Genomic DNA, 22,439 nt, shown 5'->3' with positions numbered 1-22,439 from the left:
TCAATACTGCACTTTTGATCGATATGATACATCTTCATTCACTGCTACGAACTGATGGCGGTCATATAAGTACGATTTAAACCATACTAATGCACTTCCACTGATGCCAAACAAAGTGTTCAATTCTATGCAAAAGAATGCTGTGGTCAATTGTGTCAAACGCAGCACTACGATCCAATAAAACTAATAGAGAGATACACCCACGATCAGATGATAAGAGCAGATCATTCGTAACTCTAAGGAGAGCAGTACTCCGTACTATGATACGGTCTAAATCCTCACTGGAAATCCTCACATATACCATTTTTCTCTAAGAAGGAATAAAATTGTGAGGATACCACCTTTTCTAGTATCTTGGACTGAAAAGAGAGATTCGAGATTGGTCTATAATTAACTAGTTCCCTTTCAGTCGGCCACGTTCGATGTTACGAATGGGATCTCGCCCGAGAGCCCAATCACCTTTGAGTGGTACAAACAAGCCAATGGTACACAAAGTACCTTGGTCTGCGGAATTTGCATCGCGAGCTCCGCCCCGCAGAGCCGGTATATAAGGAGCAATGCGAGCAACTCGCATTCAAGCTTTCGCTTCGGAGCCGAACACATCGCTTGCTGCAATCACCCGAGTGTTTACAAGCAAGAGCTGGTGTTGGAGTGACGACGCGATTCAGCGGTTCGTCTGGGTTTCCTGCGACAGCTCCCGCGTTCCCCTGAGCGCTTCAACACCCCTCAAAGAGCAATTTCTCTCACAAAAGAGATACGGGCCGATTTGCGTCTTTTTAAAGATGTAATTTCGCCCGTGTGTTTCTGGGTGCGGTCGATATATCGCTCCTCGTGACGGTCATAATCGCTGTGTCACGTGTCTGGTCTTCCAGCACGCTGAGACTGCATCCGTGGATGGCTCATGTTCTCATTGCGGGGACATGACCATCTCGGCGTTGAGATCGAGACTCGATTACCTTAAAAGGTATAGAGTCCCCTCTGCCACACCCCGTTCTAGCTTTTCTTCTCGTAAGAGGGCTACTTCGGCTGGTGGCCAGGGTGATCTGAGGGTTACTGTGTGGGCTTCCCCAACAAGCGAACCTCCTCGGGCCACACCCCCCTCACATACGTCGCAGCCGGTTGACTTCCCGGATGAGTTTGCTGGACCCTCTCAGGCTCCTGACATCTCATTCGGGGCTTGCGAAGAGGACCGTATGTCGATCGCCACATCACAAGGTGGGCTTGAGTCCTCGGGAGATGAGGGTTCGGCTGCGTTGCCTCCCTCGGGGGTGCCAGCGTTGTCCGAGTCCGATCCCGAGCTGACGGCCTTGCTTTCCCGGACAGCGGAGAGCATCGGGCTTAACTGGAATCCTCCACCCTGTCCCGAGCGCTCGAGGCTGGATGATTGGTTCCTGGGGGCTGCTCATGCGGATCGCCAGCACCCCCCTCTGGTTCCTTTCTTCCCGGAAGTGCACCAGGAAGTAACTAATTCATGGAAGACACCTTTAACTGCCCGAAAACGTTCTGGTTCTTCCTCCGCCTTCACTGCACTCGATGGCGGGGCGGCCAAGGGGTATGGTGGGATTCCCCCGGTGGAGCGTTCTGTTGCGATGCAACTGTGTCCTCAGAGTGACGAAGCGTGCCTGGAATTCGGGCCGGATAACTCTCACGTTTTCTTGAGACCCCGGCCTGGGTACATGCCCAAAGTTCCAACCACTCCTTTTAGGGATCAGGTGGTGAACTTGCAAGCGCTGCCCCTGGAGGAGGCAGACCCAGCCCTGGCGCTGCTCTGTCCAGTACGTGCACTTTACATGGACAGAACTCGGTGCCTTAGGACCTCAGACCAGCTCTTTGTCTGTTACAGAGGCCAGCAGAAGGGAAAGGCTGTCTCCAAGCAGAGGTTATCCCACTGGATAGTGGATGCTATTGTCCTGGCTTATCAGGCTCGAGACCTGCCATGCCCCCTAGGGGTGAGAGCTCACTAGGAGCGTAGCTTCTTCCTGGGCGCTGGCACATGGCGCCTCGCTAACAGACATCTGTAGAGCTGCGGGCTGGGCGACACCTAACACATTCGCTAGATTTTATAATCTCCGTGTAGAGCCCGTGTCCTCCCGGGTACTTGCCCCTTCGGGCCAGTAAGGACCTGCTCGGTGTCAATCCGCTTGCTGCGCCATTCCACTCCGCGGACTGGATGCGTGCGCTATTCCCCTCAGGTGAGTTCCTCAGTCAGAACCCTGGGTTCCTCCAGCACTGTTGATGTCCAACACTTGCGTACATGCCCCTTGGTCAGCCATGTGTGGGACCTCCATGTGTCGTGATTCCCCTTTCTGGGTAATCCCACGTGTGTATGTCCACAGTAAGTCACTCCGCAGCATGTGTCTTTCCCTTGGCAAGCCCCTTGCCAGCTCTGTCGTTGAAACTTCCACCCTGCGGGCTGGGTACCTCAGAGTCCTTATGTATCACCACCTTGGTAGATACCTGCCTTCTGTAAGTCCTCCCACGGGCAGGCAGCCTGCTAGCATATGTCCAGCTGGAATATGCTACCCAGTGTATTCTGTGCGAGCTATAGGCCCTCGCTCGTGCTGGCCTCATGACAGGGTGCTATCACTCACACGGGTCGCTGGAAGACAGCCATGTGGCGTTTTGTAAGGGACCCCATTCGTAACGTTGAACGTGACTGACTGAAAGGGAACGTCTTGGTTATGTATGTAACCCTTGTTCCCTGAAGGAGGGAACGGAGACATTACGTCCCCTTGCCACATCGCTGTTCCGCTGAACGGCCGGGTCACTGGCTCGGCTTCTCAGCGAAGACTTGAATGCAAGTTGCTCACGTTGCTCCTTATATACCTGCTCTGCGGGGCGGTGCTCACGATGCAAATTCCGCAGACCAAGGTACTTTATGTACCATTGGCTCATTTTGTACCACTCGAAGGTGATTGGTCTCTCAGGCAAGATCCCATTCGTAACGTCTCCGTTCCCTCCTTCAGGGAACGAGGGTTACATACGTAACCAAGACGTTCTTTGGGGTCAAGTTGTGTTTTTTTTATACAGCCAGTTTTAAGGTTTTGGGGACATATCCTAATGACAATGAGGAATTAATAATAGTCAGAAGAGGATCTATGACTTCTAGAAGCACCTCTTTTAGGAGCTTAGATGGTATAGGGTCTAACATACATGTTGTTGGTTTAGATTATTTAACAAGTTTATACAATTCTTCCTCTCCTATAGTAGAGAATGAGTGGAACTGTTCCTCAGGGGGTCTATAGTGCACTGTCTGATGTGATACTGTAGCTGACGGCTGAATGGTTGCAATTTTATCTCTAATAGTATCGATTTTAGAAGTAAAGTATTCATAAAGTCATTACTGCTGTGGTGTTGGGAAATGTCAACACTTGTTGAGGCTTTATTTTTTGTTAATTTAGCCACTGTGTTGAATAAATACCTGGGGTTATGTTTGTTTTCTTCTAAAAGAGAAGAAAAGTAATCAGATCTAGCATTTTTTTAATGCCTTTCTGTAGGATATGTTACTTTCCCACCAAGCAATACGAAATACCTCTAGTTTTGTTTTCCTCCAGCTGCGCTCCATTTTTCGGGCTGCTCTCTTTAGGGTGCGAGTATGCTCATTATACCATGGTGTCAAACTGTTTTCCTTAACCTTCCTTAAGCGTAAAGGAGCAAGTGTATTTAAAGTGCAAGAAAATATGATGGTAGATGGTCCGGTCTGTACCATGATGGTAGATGGATTAGTTTTGAATTGACAAAACCAAACCACTCCAATCAGGCTTTGTTGGTACTATTTTACTTGTCATCAACTTTCTTTGTCAACTTCTTGATCCTGAGTTTGTGGAGCATGTACACATGAATTTGTGACATCACTGGCAAACAGCCAATCACTAGCCTTGGTTAAAGGTTTAATGTTAAAGGTTTTGCTAACAGTTAGGAGATTGAATAATATGATGAATTAAATGCATTTACAATGAAAAAAGTACTTGTTCATGAAAGAGGACAAATAAAAGTAGTTATCTTGCTTTATCAGTGCAGTCAAAAGTGACACTTTTTATATACAACGATAGAGACTTAAACATGTAAGATCACATAGTTATTTTATAAAGCATTATCTATTGATTCAACAGCTTATTTATATTAAATTCATCTATTTATATTAACATTAATTTAAAATAAATGATTCATAATAACTGATAAAATAAAATTGCTTGTGTGTAATGGATTAATAATAATACAAATCATATAATTATATAAATCATATAAAATTAATTATGTAATTATCATTAAAGCCAGTTTTTCATAGTACAGACTTCATAGTACCCGGGAGCCCGGGACCATGCCATAACAGTATGGTAAGGGGCATAACATTTAAGTCACACACTTGATGCATTCAGCCAATCACAACACACAGGGTAGCTGGCCAATCAGAGCACACCTCGCTTTTCAGACCGATGAGCCTTGTAAAAATTGACCTGTTTCAGAAAGGTGGAGCATAGTGGAGAAACAATATTGTACAGTATGTGGAAAATAATGTGTTTTTTCTTAAACCAAGTAAATAAATTTCAATACACCAAATAAACAAAATAATGTTCTTTTTAGCAAAATCATATGACCCCTTTAATGCATACAGAGCCCTGCACACATGCGAGAAAATATATATTAAGAATTTGTTTTGCAACATAACTAAAACATAATTGGGAAAAAATTTATCAAACGTGGATCACCAATTAAAAAAGTCATGGAAAACTGTTATTAATTTGTGGCCATTATATCATATTTATTTCCAGAGCTGATCCACCCTATATGCAAGGTACGCAAGCTGAGTATGGCTGAGTATGGTCCCCAAAAACCAGGGGGACCCCTTGCTCTCAAAGATGATTTCATTTTCGTTTTTGAATTCGGAGCGGTTATGAAAACCAGTTATGCCATTTCTTTTAATGCGGTATGCTGTAGTCCTTTCTTCATAAAAAATAAGTCAAATCATGTAAAGAGAATGTCATACAATGTTTATCACTTGAAACACAAGTTCACCCCGACCCCACGAAAATAGACAAGCGCAGTGATGCAGTGAATGGTAGTGCTGATGTACACATTAGCTGTGTTGGAAATTGCATAATCTCTGAGTAGGTAGTCTACTACTTTTGAATTAATAACTAGCCTACTTAAAACCTACACGCACTTAAATCAAGTTCACCCTGCTTGGTTAAAACTTTTGATAAACGCCTTTAAAAACTGTTTTAAGTAGTCCTACATTATAAACAGCCTAATTAACATCTTTTAACATTAACATTTTCTAAATGCCTATTATTTAATATCTGACAGATGTAGATAAGCAAATGCAAAACCTCTTAAAAATGCTCTCCAGCAGCCTCATGGGATAGTAAAAACTCCATCAAACAATTCAGAATCTCAGAAATAGTTTCTCTGGGACTTTTTACCTACTATTTTATAAATACTGTGAATTCAGACAAAAAGTGTATTTTTTATTTTTATTGATTAATTTATTTTTTGCCTAGTCTACTGTATAGTACGCAATTTCGTATGCAGCCAATATGCCACACAGCATATGTTGTTTATGTCACTGAGAAAAACGCTTTTTTTTTTTATTTTTAAGAGTAGGCCTACATACTGTAGACAAACATCTGAGTTTGACATTTCAACAACAACAAAAAAAGACTCCGACGAAACAAAATTTGGATGGTTTTTATTTGATGCTTTCCAAGACATACAGACAAGACATATTTTCTTTCCAGTGTTTTGACAGTTGCCATTTAGAGTTCCAATTTCATTCAGTAATCTTTGCAGCTCCGGCTCACCCAGAGAGGATGTGCTTGATGAAGGACGTGTAGTTAATGCAGCCGTTGGCGTCTTCTTGTCCAGCCATCAGACGGTCCACCTCATCTTCTGTCATTTTCTCCCCAAGTGTTGCCAAGACATGACGGAGCTCAGCACCCATCACTGTTCCATTTCCCTCTTTGTCAAAGACTCTTAAACCTTCAACAAAGTCCTCAAATGTCCCCTGGTCCTTGGTTCTCGAGATATGCTGCAGCATAGGCAGGAACGTCTCAAAGTCCAGGTATTTGGTGTTCATATCTTCAGTCTTGGGCTTCCCCAGCACAGTCAGGACATCAGCGTTGGTAGGGTTGTGACCAAGAGCCCTCATCACATCTCCACACTGGGCGTACCTTATCTTCATCTCGCCCGTTGGTGTCTCATCAAAGAGAGTAAAGGCGTCCCTAAACTCTTCAATCTGGTCAGCGGTAAATTCCAGTGGAACACTTTTCAGGTCCAGCTCGGGCTCTTTGGGGGTCTCTGGAACCGGGGCAGGAGCTGGGGCTTCTTCTTTCTTAGGTTCTGGTTTTTTAGGCTCTGGTTTCTTGGGTTCAACTTTCTTCGGTGCCATAATGCCGATATTAAGAGTGGAGATGGGAAATGCTGAAAGTGTGTTGTAAAAGCCCCTGTTGGCCTTTTATATCGACATGTCAGAGAGTGTGATAAGCCTTATCAGAACTGGAATAGTGACATACTATATAAGGAAATGAACTGGACCAGACTTGAGTGCTGCTCATACCTTGTTGAAATGCTTCTGTCCAGTAGATAAAACCAGACCGACCGCCCTGTTACCTCATTGGAACGATTTAAATTCATGTTCTTAAAAAGCCCTATAGTCAGCTTTAAATGAAACCGTATTAGTAGTTTTTATTTATTTAGGCTTTTTATCAACAGGAAAATTATGTTAGCATATAGAGATGTTATACATAATGTTAAAATGTGTTCATTCACATATCTTTATGTGGGAAACAGACCAAGATGTAAGTCAATATTCACTGATAATTTTCACTTCCAGATGATTGATCAATCTGAGTAAATTGAACTTGAGAACCAGGTCAGTTTGACTCATTAAGTAATGATTCTGTTCAGGTTCGTTAACTGGATCAACTGAAAAGTGCTGAAAAGAATGATTTGTTAAGTTTGAGAGCAAGTAAATGATAACACATTTTTCATTTGTTGGCAAACTGTCCTTTTAGCATATATGGACTAATTTACCAAAAAATGAAATTGTCATAATTTATATTTTGCACCTAAAGCAGATATTTTGAAGAATGTTAGTAACATTTATGGTGACCATTGACGTCCATTGTATGAACAAAAACATGTTTTATTATTATTTTTTGTGTGTGTTCAGAAGAAAGAAAATATGAAAAATAAAATAATTATTAAGAAGCTAAAACATACAGCAGCACAGAGTTAAGAAGAGTGAAAAATGCACCAAGTTTTAGAATTCAGTGATATTTTTTCTAAACTAAATATGTTAATCCAGAACAGAAAGATAACATTTCATAACAGATCATAGTGCATTTGTGTCATATGTAGATTGCAGTAATTTAAATTGTACTTCTGAAAACCTGAAGCTGTATAATATACAAGCAAAGAGGAGTCTCCTACTGGTGCCACAAAGAGCTGAAAGTAATTTGCCAGGCAGGTGATAAGGGTGGATCTATTCTGAGAAACAGCACATACCAGCACTCTCTCACAGTGATGCTGTTGATAACACAGTATTTTAAGCACACTTAGCACAAAATAAAGATACCATGATCGTTGAATGGTAAATTTAATATGGTGAAGTTAAAAGCAAACTCAAAGCTCATGTTTTTAAGATATTTTTTCCCTTTATTAATCAGTTTACAGACTCAAAAGTAAAAATAATAATAATAATTTCTTAAAATGGCAGAGATGGGTATAACTGTGGACGGCTATAAATTAACTCTTTCAAACCAGGGAGGCTATAGAACAAATTACTTTTAAGGAATAAAAGCCTGCCATCTAGTGGCTGAATTGTGAATTTGTGTTCAGAAAATTTACAAGCATTGTAAGTGTAGAGATTGCATGAAATAGATACTGATGTTTAATAGACTTTACTACTTCTCCCACTAATTTGTCAGTAGTGAATTTTGGCACTTGATCAGTCAGTGTTTGTCAGCAAGGGCAGGGAGTTATGTTCACTGATGTCCTACTGCAAAAAAAGGCACAGCTGGAATGAAGATCTATTGTCATAGCCAGAGGACATGGCTGTAGTGGCGCTTTCTCTATCTCTGTCTCTCTTCAATGTACTCATATTGTGGAGTAAGATTAAAAAAAATAAGTAAATTATTTAATAATCATTAATCAATTTAATTTTTTTTTGCAAGAATAGGTGAGTTAAATTGTTTGAAAACATTTTATATTGTTATTGTATTTGATATTATTTTATACTTTGGTGGGTTTTTTAGCAACTCACATTATTTCTGGCTTGAGCTCCAAATATACATTAATAATATCAAGTAAAAGCATTACAATTAAAAAACAAAAACAGAAATTTTGGAAAATGTTCTGCTCTAAAAAGTTGTTCTTATTAAATTATTGAAAAAGTTGTACAGAGAAGATTCACAGTGAAGTTCAAATAGAGGCAACAACTGGTTTAAAATATACATTATATTATATTTCTTCTTTGACTCTTTTCCCTGACCCTTGACCCTGACCCACAAGTTTACTGATGAAAAATGATGGTAAAATAAAATGTTTTGCAGGCTGCTTTTGACATTTTGATTTAATGGCAGCAGCTGGATGTTTAGACGTCCTTCTAAAGATCTTCAGTACTGCTCTGCAGGGAGAAGAGTAATGTTTATGAAATATGAATCAGAAAACATTTTTAAGCACAAATTGTGGCTTATAGTGTAACTTTTGTTTAAAAACCTACTGCGTTTGTGTCACTAGGGAACAGTCTCTTCTTGACAATGGTACAAATGTCTGTGAAAATGTCATCTTCTTCTCGATCAGCATCAACCTAACCAAGCACAGTGAGACAGAAGTTTGTTTCACAACATAAACTAGACAGTTTTTTTTTTTTTTTTTAAACAAAGCAGCATCTGTAATCATCCACAGAACAGCCCATGCTGTTAAAACCAGCTGCATTCATCAGCAAAGAACAGCATCTTACCCTTACAAGTCTTTTCTCCTGGTAGTACTTGGCAATGAGTGTGATATTGTGTTTAAATGTATCTAGTCTCTTCTCAATAGCGTGAGTATTGTCGTCGGGACGGCCCTGCTGGGACGCTCTTTTCTCTAGACGCTGCCGGAGTTGCTGATTGGAGCAGGCAAGCAAGATCACCAAGTCTGGGCAGCCAATCTGAAGCAATACTTTATGAGTGTCATTCCTAGAATACAAAGACTTTATATACTATATAGAGTAGACCATCAGAATGCTGAATATTTGACCTGCTCCTCAAAGGTGAACGCCTGTGAGATCTCTCTGGGGAATCCATCCACAATGAATCCTTTAGCATCCTGCTTTTTGATAAACTGATGTTTCAGCTCTTCAATAGTTGTCTCCTGCAGGATACCATGCCAGAACAACACTAGGGTGGCTAAAGTACTATGTAAAATATTAAAGTACGCTACTTAGATGTTCGAGGCATTTATTTGTTCAACAACACAGTAAAAAAAAAAACTTCAGTGTCACACGATCCTTATATGCAGATTTGGTGCTCAATATGTTGAAAATATTTGTGTTGCTTACAGAGTTCACACAACAATTTAGTGGAAATGTTCTTACCATCAGGCCATCCAAGATATGTGTTTCTTTATTGGAACAGATTTGGAGAGACATTTGGTAGCATTACATCAAATTCTTCTGCAGTGAATGGGTGCCATCAGAATGAGAGTCCAAACAGTTGATAAAAACATCACAATAATCCACTCGACCCCAGTCCATCAATTAATGTTGTGTGAAATGAAAAGCAGCACGTTTGTAATAATCAAATTAATCTTAAAGATATCTTCCATCATCGATGTTTTAACTTCAAACTGCTGCTTTCAGCTAAAATACGAGACTTCTATCCATAACTGCTATATTCACTACAGAGGATCCATTGGTCAGCAAGTGATGTAATGATAAATTTCTCAAGATCTGCTACAATGAAGAAACAAACTCTCTACATCTTGGATGGCCTAAGGGTGAACTATTGAACTACCGGTACTGTGTTTTTTGTTTTGTGATGGTTGTTCATGACTCCCTTGTTTGTTCTGAACAGTTAAACTGAGCACTTTTCTTCATAAAAATCCCCCATGTCTGGTGGAATTTTCAGTTTTTCATATTTCATCCCTTTCCAGCACTTACTATATGATTTTGAGATACATTTTTTCACACTGAGGACATCTGAGGGGCTATTAAATACAACTATTAAAAAAGATTCAAACATTAACTGATGCTCCTGAAGGAAACACGATGCATTAAGATTTGGGGGGGGTGAAAACTTTTTGAATTTGAAGATCAAGTTAAAATTTACTTAATTCATTTTCCGGAACACATGCAAGTATCTTCTGTTGCTTCCGAAGTGCAGTACTAAATGGGAAGAAATATATATTTCTACAAAATAAGAACAATTTGGACATCTTCATCCTGTTTGAAAGTCCCCCCCCCCCCCCCCCCCCTTTAATGCATCTTGTTTCCTTCAGGAGCATCAGTGAATGTTTGAACCTGTTTTAATAGTTCTATTTGAGTCCCTCAGTTGTCCTCAGTATGAAAAGATGGATCTCAAAATCATACTGTCACTGCTGGAAAATTTCTGAAGAACAGTGCTCAGTTTAATTTTTCCGAACAAACAAATGAGTCATAATCAAACATCACAAAACATTGTGGATCATCCAGGTAACCACACAGTATTAAAAACCAATTTAATAATTTGAGCTATTTTTTTTTCTTGTGGACTAAATGTAAACATCTTTTATGTAAAATATCTTACTCAGGACAGTACTAAATAAAAAATATTTATTTTATTATTATAAGATTTATTTTGTTAATAATGACTCGCATTTTCACAGATTATGCAAGGGGTTCAAGTGACTGTATAATTTATTTTTTGTTTTAGGGTGAACTTTTATCATTTATTTAAGAAGAAAAAAGCGCACTTGAAACCTTTGAATTGTAGTTTATGTTATTTTAGTAATAAAGCAGCTGTAAATACACCATATCTGTGAAATTCACACATTTGGTGGTCAAACTGCCAAACCTGGGGAGCCAGTTCTCCATTGGCAATAATCTGAGCAATCAGCTCCCATTTCCTGTCACTGGGGGCATGATGCAGCAGCTGGTTCCTTAAAATTTCCCCCACAGATACATGCTCGTAATCATAGTGATGTGCAAGTTTAGCTGTCTGAGTGCCCTTCCCACTGCCCGGTCCACCTGGAAAATATTACAGCAAATATCACTTTACACAGAAATAGCACAACAGAAATGCCGATTTCAAATTAATTAAGGTCAAGGTCTACTCAATTGCATTTCATCCAGCTCCAAGAGTTGGAATTCATAAGATTAATAAAAAAAAAAAATCTGATGATTGAAATAGATGGAAAATGACAAGCTGACATTGATGACCACTCACCTATAATGAATATGATGTGCGGTCGTGGTTTTGATGGGTCAAAGACATCATATTCCTGTATGAGTCCTGAGGATTCCGTCATATCTGAGTCACTTTCTATGGAGAACTGGGCCTGGATTGGTGGCAGCCTGTCATATCGACGGTAAGGTCCGGGACCTGGGCCAGGACCACTATCTGTGGAAAGAAAAAGATTACATTCACTGTTTTATTACCTCAGATGCACTCTTAATTCATTCATTTGACCGAAGCCCGCACAGATCTGTGGTTAGATTTTCATTATTGAGATATTTATGTATTTAAAACACATGAACTTGTCACAGTGTCTGGGTTGTTGTTCCCTGGGGTTCCACTAGATGTCCTCCTTGCTCACGGTGTCTGTCACCAGATCACTTCCTCCTCCCTTATTTGGTCACCTTCCTCCTTGTTGTGTAATTGATTGTCCCCCACCGTTCTCTTGTTCCCTCATTATCCTTCTGTCTATTTATACCCAGTCTGTCTCTACCTGCAATTGGTTCTATCTCCGTGCCTCATTGCATCACATGCCGTGACAGAAGGACTCTGTCACTTCAAGAGCCAGCGGTATGTCGACTTATGTCTCCTCCCCAGCCACAGTGCGGGAGAGGAGTGGATTTGAAGGAACTCGTCTGGTGGTTTTCCGGGGAACCAGAGGAGGTCGCCGAGGAGGAAGTGGTCGAGAGGATACTCAGTATCGCTCTCAAGCAGGACCGCCCTTCGACCCGGGGCTCGTGTGGGATGGATTAGAGCCACCATCTCACCATGGCGGACAGAGAGGTGAGAAGAAGCGCACGCCCACCATGGTGGCGCCCCTGCCCATGATGGCCGCTAGATCAGCGCCAAGAGGCAGGATGGACGCCAGCACAGCGCCACAACCCAAGATGGCCGCCAACCCAGCGCCGCTGCGGTGCATGGCCACCAACCCAGCACCACAAAGCAAAATGGCCGCCAGCCCAGCGCCACAGCACAAGATGGCCGCCAACCCAGCGCCACTGCGGGGCATGGCCACCAACCTCGCACCACGAGGCAGGAAGGAAGACAGCCTCACACCACAGTACCAGATGGCCACCAGCTCGGCACCGACGCTCAAGATGTCCAGGAGGACGTTCCCGTGTGGGCCGCTTCCGTCCCCGATGCTGTGCCCGAGGTCGTTCCCGATGCATTGAACGAGGCGGTGCCCGAGGCTGCTCCGGAGGTCGAGGCGGTGCCCAAGGCTGTTCCAGAGGCCGAGGTGGTGCCCGATGCTGTACCAGAGGCCAAGGCGGTGCCCAAGGCCATTCCCGATGCGGTGCCCGAGACCGCTCCCGAGGCCGTTACCGAGGCAGTGCCTGAGGCCATTCCCGATGCAGTGTCCGAGGCCGCTCCCGATGCCTTGACCGAGGCGGTGCCCGAGGCGCTTCAGGTCTCCACAGACAGTCCAGAGTCTAGTCAGATTCCCGTGGACTCTCCGGAGTCGGGTCAGGTTCCGGTGGACTCTACGGAGTCGAGTCAGGTTCCGGTGGACTCTCCGGAGTCGAGTCATGTTCCAGTGGACTCTCCGGAGACGAGTCAGGTTCCAGACGACTCTCCGGAGTCGAGTCAGGTACCGGTGGACTCTCCGGAGTCTAGTCAGATTCCCGTGGACTCTCCGGAGTCGGGTCAGGTTCTGGTGGACTCTCCGGAGTCGAGTCAGGTTCCGGTGGACTCTTCGGAGCAGTGTTAATTTCGTTGACGAAGACTATGACGAAAAAAATATTCGTCAACTAACCTTTTTCACGGACGAAAACTAAATAAAAACTAAATAAAAAGTCAGATATGATGACGAAAAACGTGACGAAATATAACTGACACTTTAGTCAACTAATAAAAATGAGACGAAAATATATGGGAGGGACGAATGGAGAAGAGATCCAATCAGAGCGAATCTTTGAGGGTAGGTTGATCTATGCAGAAGCAGCCAAGCCATTTTAAAAAGCCGCGGCAAATGCAAGCGCAACAGATAAACAAACGCAGCAGCAGTTACACAGAAAAGAGAACAAAGATGAGTTCGCAGAATTTCGCACAGTTTCGAGGACATTTTCATAACAGTTAAGTTGTTTACACAGGGAACTACACTGCGACCTTTTGAAATGCCATTGTGACCCAAATTTTTATGGGGTCGTAAATGTATCACTAATTATTTTTTTACCTACTTATGTGTAATGCTATGTTTTAATATAAGCATTTATTAAAACAGAAATGTGTATTTTAAGAATACGTTTTATAACGTGCTCCGAGCATTCAACACATCAAGCTGGCTTTAGCCCCGCGATGCGGGAAAGTTGAACTGAGCAGAGCAGCTGGTTACTCGCGCAACACTGAACCGAGCTCTCCTTCAGGACGTTTGCGTCTTCCTGCACCTGAACGAACAAATACAAATCACATTTTAAATAAACATAAGAAAAAGAGCGAAAAGTGAAAGAGCTCAATTCAGCAGCGCGGTGTTCTGGTGTTCTGGTGTTCAGGGAGCAAGCAGAGACGTGTCTCAAAGTCTTCTTTCTTTTGTACCGACAACAAATACATACTAAATATGTCGAAATACCCGTCTTGGAAAGTGTGTTCGAAAAAGTCTGCTGTTATGTCTTCAGTGAAAGTAAAGTGTTGGAAAGAAATTGGATGCATATCTTTATAATGGATGCATTTGTCTCTTAAAGTGACCGCGCCTAATTTACTAGCTCTGCTGTCAGTGTCTTTAATGTATGAAAATGAAAGTAAATCACTCACTACTCTTGATTGAATTACTTTTATAGTTTTAACAAGAATTTATCCAAAGTCAATCTAAAAATCAGATAGAATAGATTATATTGTTTTACTAGTGACTAAAAAATACAAAAAAAAAAAAAAATAAATAATAATTATTAGGGACCTAGCATGTTTTGCTTAAGTGTTTCTTTCTTTAATTGCTACCAAAATCAGACTGAACCAAATTAAGCATTGCATCAGACATTATCAAGATGAATTTGTTGTTCTGACACAGTTTAACCCCGAGTTATTGTCATATTTTATTACCAATTTCTAAACTACAGCAAATAAACTGTGATATTGTAAGAAACGTTGAAGGTGCCTGAATACATTTTGGTTTGATCGTGTATTTTATTTTACAGTGAAGACAATGCAGTGCTATTTTAAATGAACAAAAACAAACTTACAAAAATGTAAACTTTGTGTAAATAGCACAAATAAAGAAATAGAATGAACATACAATACAAATATAATATAGGTGGTTGTCTATTTCAATAATACTGTACTTCATCTTGAAAGAATGTCATTTGCATTGCATATCATTCAGGACGAATGCATATCTTTTTCAGAGAGCATGTATATTTTACATTGAGAGCAGGCCTTATGTTTATTTTATAAATACCATTCCATAACAGACTGATGGAAACATTTAGTCAAGTCAACTAAGTTGACTTTGTTCTACTAAAAAAAACTAGACTAAGACTAAAAGACTTAAGACTAGACTAAGACTAAAACTCTTATGATATTTAGTCGACTAAAACTAGACTAAGACTAAAACATTTCAGATGACTAAAATGTGACTAAAACTAAATGGTGTGTTATTCAAAAGACTAAGACTAAGACTAAATCTGAATTTGCTGTCAAAATTAACACTGCTTCGGAGTAGAGTCATGTTCCAGTGGACTCTCCAGAGTCGAGTCAGATTTCCATGGACTCTCCGGAGTCGAGTCAGGTTCCGGAGGACTCTCCAGAGTCGAGTCAAATTCCCGTGGACTCTCCGGAGTCGAGTCAGGTACCGGTGGACTCTCAGGAGTCGAGTCATGTTCCCGTGGACTCTCGGGAGTCGAGTCGGGTTCCCGTGGACTCTCGGGAGTCGAGTCGGGTTCCCGTGGACTCTCTGGAGTCGAGACGGGTTCCGGTGGACTCTCGGGAGTCGAGTCGGGTTCCGGTGGACTCTCGGGAGTCGAGTCGGGTTCCGGTGGACTCTCGGGAGTCGAGTCGGGTTCCGGGGGACTCTCGGGAGTCGAGTCGGGTTCCGGGGGACTCTCAGGAGTCGAGTCAGGTTCCGGGGGACTCTCAGGAGTCGGGGCTAGTCACCGCTGACCCTCCAAAGTCAGGTCTAGTCACCGCTGACTCTCCAGAGTCAGGTCAAGTCACCGATCTTCTGGAGTCCAGTAAAGACACCAGGGGGTTACCGGAGTTTCGTAGTCCCATTGGTACGGCCGCACAGAGGTCAGCTCCGCCTTGGGGGGCTCTCGTACTGACCACATGGCTGTGGTGGTCTTCCGCTTGGACCTGGGGGGCCCTCGCCCTGACCACATGGCTGTGGTGGTCTTCCGCTCCGCCCTGGTGGACTCCGGCCTCGACCACAAAGATGTGGTGGTCATCCGCTGCGCCCTGGGGGACTCTGGCGGCAAGCACGAGGACGTGGTGGTCTTCTGCTCCGCCCTGGTGGATGCCTCAACACGCCCTCCTTGGACTTTGTTTGGTGTTCTTGGTTTCTGTTTTGTTTCTGTCTGTTTTCCCTCAGTTAGTCTTGTCCTCCATCCCTCCCCCTGAACCTCCTCCGGTCCTCCTCCCTCCTGGTCTCCCTGTTTTATGTTTACATTTCTGGTGTTTGTTCCCTATGTTTTTCTTTTCCGGCCCTCCGTCCCTCCCCCTTAGCCTCCACCTGTCCGCCTCCCTCCTGGTCTCTGTGTTGTGTCTTGTCATGGAGCGTCTGGGAGCCGCTCCATAGTGGGGGGGTACTGTCACAGTGTCTGGGTTGTTGTTCCCTGGGGTTCCACTAGATGTCCTCCTTGCTCATGGTGTCTGTCACCAGATCACTTCCGCCTCCCTTATTTGTTCAACTTCCTCGTTGTTGTGTAATTGATTGTCCCCCACCGTTCTCTTATTCCCTCATTATCCTTCTGTCTATTTATACCCAGTCTGTCTTAGTCTGTGTTACGGAGTCCTTGTTTAATGTAATGTTATTTCATGTCCGTCATCCTTGCCTTGTCTTGCCTTGCCTTGCCTTGCTTTGCCTTGCCCGTGTTCGTGTCCTGTTTATGTTCCGATTTGGATTCTCTGGTTTTGACCCTGCCTGGACTGTTTACCCCTTTGGATTATCCCTAAATAAACGACTACCTGCAATTGGTTTTCTATCTCCGTGCCTCATTGCATCACGTGCCGTGACAGAACTATGTTCAACCTTCCTAAATTTCTTTGCAATGCTCCTAAGTTTTCATTTCACAGCTGTCCTTCAGTTTCACACTCTAATTAATGCTTCCTTCGCTGCTGGCTTTTTATCTAGAAAATTTGGTTTTAGTGATTTAAAGAAAGAAACCAATATAAAACATTCATTTTGTTTTATGCTCTGTTTGACGTTGTGTTTATGAATCATTCGAATCTAAATGTAATGACAATAACTAAAAAGGCCATTTAAAAAAAAAAAAAAAAACAGTGTCATTTTACTGTATCCATGATGTACAGTATGACAAGACTTTTTTTTTTTTTTTCGAGCAGACATTTTGTTGCTTGCTAAGTGTAATGTGCCTTCACATTGGCTGAATTACCGAGTTTGGAGGGAGCTTTCTTTCCCTGTGCTGGGGTGATAGGTGGTAGAGGTTTTCGATCAGGTGTAATGAAAGTGTTCCAGGCCACACATTTAGGACCCCCAAGGTCTCGTGTTTTCTGCAGGCAACTCTCCAAGAATGCCAAAGGGTCCTCAGGCCTGTGGTACATCAGCCCTGTTAACATGCTCTGTGAGAAACACACATAATTCAGTTAGGTTTGTTATATGAAATGCTTATAGCTGAGTGTTTCTGAACACAACTCTTTATTTCAGGATGTAGAACATATCTTGTTTATTAGCCAAACAAAGCTAAACGATTTCTGAATGGTTAGACATTGACAGAAAAAATTTATAACTCAGGGTAGAAAATAATAATCGCAAATTGTTCTAATTATACCAAATGTGTTAGCAGTTCATACAGCTAGTAATGACTAGGGGATGTCCATTCAGAGGGAAATGGAATGAAAAATCTGAGCTCTAAATAAAGAGCTGTATTCTTCTTTTGATGCAAATAAAACTGCTTGAGAATTTAAACCTCAATCCTCACAGGTATCAAACAGCTAAAGACACATTCAGGCCCTGAATACAGCAACAGTGTCCAAACAGAAACAAAACAAAAGGCTGAATTTGATGAGGTATCAGTTTAATAACAGACCACAACATTTTCAAAGATTAATGAAGTATCGATATGGAAAACCCTGTTGAAAACCAGCATAGCAACTGGTTTAAGTTGGTCCAAGCTAGTTCTGAGCTGGTTATGAGAAAAGAACATCAAAAAACACTGTTAAAAGTAGTAATTTATACCATTCAAAACCTTAAATTTAGTATTATTAAGTTAATGTAGGTTAATTTGTTCAGCTTGACTCAAAGATGGTAAATAACATTTTAGATGTTATTAAAATAAGTTCATTTAAACTTGTTTAATTTTGTGATATTTAGTACTCCAAAATGTCAACATGATCAAAAATGTGCTGAAAAACCTGTTGTACACAATATAGGGTACTACACACTTTCTGTCATCTTACTGAGAGTTTATACTTATTTTATAAACAAGCAAGTGCAACAGCAAGTAAAAGGCCTTTAATAACTTTTATATTGTTAGTAATATCTTAAGATGGAAGAGAATCAACCAAGGTTTACTTGATCATTTTTAATATTAAATGTTTCTGTTTTAATGTTAAAAGTGAGTACAAAATATGATACATCAGGGCCCATATTCACAAAACACCTTAAGGCTAAAAGTAGCTACTAACTTGCCGATTTAGGAGAAAATCTTAAAAATAGTCGGCATGTCAGTCCTTACACAATTGTTGGTGTGTAAAACAAGAGCACAACGAAGGAGATATCAAAATAGTTATTTTAATGATCCACAGGAGAAAAAAGGGCACATCCAAACACAAATCCAAAAAATCTAACATCAATAACGAACAAAGGAATAACAGAGAACACAGACTTTTAAATACTGGGAACGTAATCTGGGGTAAACAGAAACAGGTGTGGAGCTAATTAATTAACTGAACAAGAAAAGGAACATGACCATAACTGTGAAAAGGCCTAAATTTCAAACTGAAGGTCTGGAATTCATGGCAGCTTTCATTGCTAAGGACCGCCCATGAGGCCATTTGACCAACATGTCAAACAACCATTGTTTGTTTCGTTCATCGTCACGTTTCTCCAACATATTTTAAAGATTCTATGGCGCAAACTTGAAATATTTCACATACTTCTGAATATCCAGTATTTAGTCGATCCTGATAAGCACTCCTTGTCAGATTTGTCAACAATCTTTCGTGAGGGGGTTTGGCGCCACGGTATATTTGTTTCCAGGTGGAACGTTAAAGACTGTGACACACGCATCTTGTGGAAATCCTGTTAAATTCAACCAATCCGATGAGTACTTTGACACTCCTGAAGCATTCCACTTTTGTTTGCCATATGCAGCAGACGTTCAGCCAACGGTCCATGGGCGTGACGTCTGAGGCTGAGACTATTTAGCCGCAGGGAAAAAAAACAATTCCACATGAAGTGGCGAAGTCACCGTCCTTGACGGACAAATCCTTAAAGAATGGTCTATGGTAATATGGTACATTGGTCAGGACATACATATGCTCACCTAACATTCATCTACCTCAAATATGGCTTATCATCTGAGATATGTATGTACTAACTTTACATGGTAGCTCAATCTAATGTCAGCCTAGAAAAAAGTGTGCATGTTTGTGCAGAATGTGGATGCTGAACAGCGCACTTGTGGCAATCATTTTCTCTTAAAATACTCAGTCATTTTTGGTCATACAGATAAGAGGAATGCATCTTTTCTATCTGTAAAGACTCTACGTTTATTCGTGTGCACTCAGAATAGAAAAAAAATGATGCGCTTTTGTAAAATAATTCAAGCAAACTTAATGCGCTTTCTGCCGTCTTGGACTCAAACTTGAACTTGAGCGTGTCACTTCGAAACTCCTTGGATGCTTATTTGCCATATTAAATACGTGAAAAATATATTTATAGAGAGTGAAACTTTTAAATGAAAAAATTAAAACAGAAAACAAATATTCTCACATTATGTAATTCTAATGAAACATGCATACAGGTGCTGCAGAGATAAGTCACTGTCGCAAACTTCATCTCTTAAATTGAAAACAGAGAGCACTAGTGTAACAATAAATTAGGACATTACAATAAATTAAAACGTTGGTGCAGTGTGCTTGCAGTTTTTCCCTAACACATTCGTAATTATTATATTTTCCGGTGAGCTGTGGCAAGCCTTTTTTGCATGTACTTGAGCGCTTACTAGGCTATGTAGGCAATTAAATGCTCACTATTAGGATTTATATGGTTTATTTATAAAAGTGCGACTAAAAATCGACTAATGCTAAAATGAATGACTTCTAGTCGACCATAAAAATCTTCAGTTGAGGGCAACCCTAATGTATATTGACTAATTGTTTACGAGAAGCATACATATAAGAATATATAAAGAATATATAGCTAATAATTAGTGACACTAAGCATGCATTTTAAAATCTTTATTTGTGGCAATGAATTTTTTTAAGACATTTATTTAAATATGGCAACATAATATTGAGCTCTACAATATTTCTATGAATAAATCTCTAACAGACGCTATCAGCCAATCACTATGTGCATAGTTAGTAAGTATGCTGACATCATCCATAGCAACCCCGCCCTTACTCTTAGCTTAAGACTTCTGTGTATTCCTTAGTAAAAGTTTGTCTCTTTGTCGCTTTGTGAATAGGTTTTAAGAAAAAACTCTTATCTAACAACTTTTACTGCTATTTAGAAGAACTCTTAGTAAGATACAATGTTTTGTGAATACAGGTTTTTTATTTGTACCCGGCCCAGGTCTTTATTTCTACATCTCTCAATCGTCATTGTAATGCATTGCAGTTTTACACCAACAAAAAAACTACAGAGCTTTTCTGAACTTACTTAGACAGATGGCACTGGCATTTAGAGTGACAACTGATATTTATATGCATTTTAAGTAGTCTGCTATGCTATTGTAAAGATTTTATTGATTTGCATTATAAACTAACTGAATTTTGCCTTCCTTTCTGGCCATGTAAACATCAGCAACAGTACCAATTGGATTATTTTTTTTTAGTTTTTGTGTTTTGTCAGTTTAGGCCTCTGAAAGATACTAAAGAGCTCAGTGAGATGGCTGATATACTTGCTATGATGACAGATTAAATAATAGTTATGCACAGAAATGAAGTTCACTACTTTAGAACTTTCTAAATATTCCTTATATGCGGTCTCAGTCTGAGAAATTGAGAGATGTTCTGTATGTCTAGAGGTATGCACACAAACCTAAACCTGCGTGTTTGCATTCCTCATGAACTGCGTTTTTGGGCACATGCAAGAATATTATTGTTTCAGTCCTTCTCTCCCTCTCGCTCTCCATTGCCCATATTTCCAAAGATGAGTCACATGAAGTAAATATAAAGTGCATAGCTTGTTGCCTTGGTGACAGTTAAAGTGTCGATGTGCTGAAACTACTGTTTACAACCTTCACCATTTATGTGCTGCCTGAGGAGGTTTCATACAGTGATGAATACCTACAATATTGCACTTCCTTATATATAGGATCAATTTAGAGATGGAAAACCTATCAGACGTCTGTTCTGTGATCCTCTGTGGACACAGTATTTTATATGCGACTACATATCTCCCGCACAAGCACAAGCACTTGTTGATGCTGTCTGAGGAAAATCTTCCCTCTTGCTGACAATCTTGAGACCCTCCGCATTGCCATTACAGCAACCTATTTGAGAATCACCATAGTGACACTTTGAAGTATCCAATTTACCATTTAATTGTGCATGCTAAATAGACACAGACTTTGATGAATTCATGCTATCAGCTCACATCTGATGTACAGCACTGAAGAAGCACTGAAGAAGAACTGGAAGAGGCATAATACTGAAAACAGACACAATCAGATTTCATAGTGGCAGATGTTTCCAGATGTGTTCCACTCTAATTGACGTTGCGATATTAATATAGAAAATAATGAAATGGCTTCTCCTGGAGGTGATTCTTACCTCAAAAAGGTGTGGGATCTGTCGTTTGGAGAGGTAATCCTTTGCGTCGTTTGTGTTCATTCTTGTCGGTTATCCAGACCAGCGTTTGTAAGTCAGCAGAGCAGCAGCTGTGTTTGTCTGCTCATCTGTTGCATTTCCCCCTCAGAGCAGCTGTGCTGTCTTGCACCATCGCATTGGCTGGTTCTCTACTGCTTTGACGCTGATGACCTTCAGGCAATGTTTCTATTCATCAGTTGTTATAGTCACGCTCATGAATGCTGAGCTCAAAGTGACCCCTTAGTGTATAGTCGCAAGTGAGGCTAACCGAGTACTATTATCGAGTATCCTTACTGCATTAAAATAAATAAATAAATTAGTTAAAAAAAGAGAGATTTCTCAAATATGTTAGAGATTGTGTGTGTTTGTCTGTGTGTGTGTGTGTGTGTGTGCAGTTCCATAAAACTGGTAGACAAATGTATACAAGCAGTAGGATTTTTATGAAAAGGAAATTATTAGTTACTACCCAGCTGTCAACGACCAGGCAGACCCGGTCCCAGCCAATCCACAACAATCACACTCCCCTGAGTATTAATCACCCGCACCTCATCACCCTCAGCATGGCACTATAAAGCACTCACCTCAGCACCAGTTCACCTTCAAGCCTCCAACAGAAATCGACCTCACGATCTTGTCTCCAGCTCAACTCGACTTCAGAAGACCTCCAGAAGTAAGGTATACTTACTTTTTGAGAAGCTAACCTGTGTGTCTTTGTTCTCCTGTCTTCAGGACGCCTGTGACAAATCAGTTACCTGAATTCCCCACGAGCTTCGATATCTCCTGTGTTCTCATAAGATTCTCTGGGCAGTGGCCTTCTCTGTAAAGCAAAAGAGACAAGTATTAGTGTCGCAGAACTGTGTGGCTTTAACATCTCGACAATTG

General features: G+C 41.2%; 2 protein-coding genes across 2 annotated transcripts; both read right to left on the bottom strand.

Annotated features, from left to right (window-relative positions):
- Positions 1-5,672: 5,672 nt before the first annotated feature.
- Positions 5,673-6,440, bottom strand: LOC113049707 (myosin light chain 4). Its single transcript, XM_074559832.1, has one exon. The coding sequence runs from the start codon at positions 6,386-6,388 to the stop codon at positions 5,798-5,800; it is 591 nt and encodes a 196-aa protein (XP_074415933.1). The 5' UTR covers positions 6,389-6,440; the 3' UTR covers positions 5,673-5,797.
- A 1,893-nt stretch (positions 6,441-8,333) lies between these two features.
- On the bottom strand, positions 8,334-21,813 carry ak5l (adenylate kinase 5, like). Its single transcript, XM_026212761.1, has 8 exons — positions 21,522-21,813; positions 16,955-17,141; positions 11,406-11,579; positions 11,034-11,206; positions 9,241-9,354; positions 8,963-9,151; positions 8,723-8,809; positions 8,334-8,626 (listed from the first exon to the last, which is right to left on the bottom strand). Exons 1-8 carry the CDS (start codon positions 21,579-21,581, stop codon positions 8,606-8,608), a joined length of 1,005 nt encoding a protein of 334 aa, XP_026068546.1. The 5' UTR covers positions 21,582-21,813; the 3' UTR covers positions 8,334-8,605.
- Between the last annotated feature and the right edge of the window lie 626 nt (positions 21,814-22,439).

This window comes from Carassius auratus, chromosome 30, assembly GCF_003368295.1.
Source record: "Carassius auratus strain Wakin chromosome 30, ASM336829v1, whole genome shotgun sequence".
NCBI classification, from domain to species: domain Eukaryota; kingdom Metazoa; phylum Chordata; class Actinopteri; order Cypriniformes; family Cyprinidae; genus Carassius; species Carassius auratus.
The sequence above is the reverse complement of the archived record's forward strand: the minus strand, read 5'-3'. Positions and strand labels throughout refer to the sequence as shown.

Bases quoted from the DNA above. Each gene is read 5' to 3' on its own strand.
- LOC113049707 (XM_074559832.1), bottom strand. From the start codon at position 6,388: ATGGCACCGAAGAAAGTTGAACCCAAGAAACCAGAGCCTAAAAAACCA.
- ak5l (XM_026212761.1), bottom strand. From the start codon at position 21,581: ATGAACACAAACGACGCAAAGGATTACCTCTCCAAACGACAGATCCCA. The intron at 11,580-16,954 runs GTAATTCAGCCA...TTCTTTCCACAG, and splicing joins GAAAGCTCCCTCCAAACTCG to ATAGTGGTCCTGGCCCAGGT. The intron at 9,152-9,240 runs GTCAAATATTCA...GTATTGCTTCAG, and splicing joins CGTTCACCTTTGAGGAGCAG to ATTGGCTGCCCAGACTTGGT.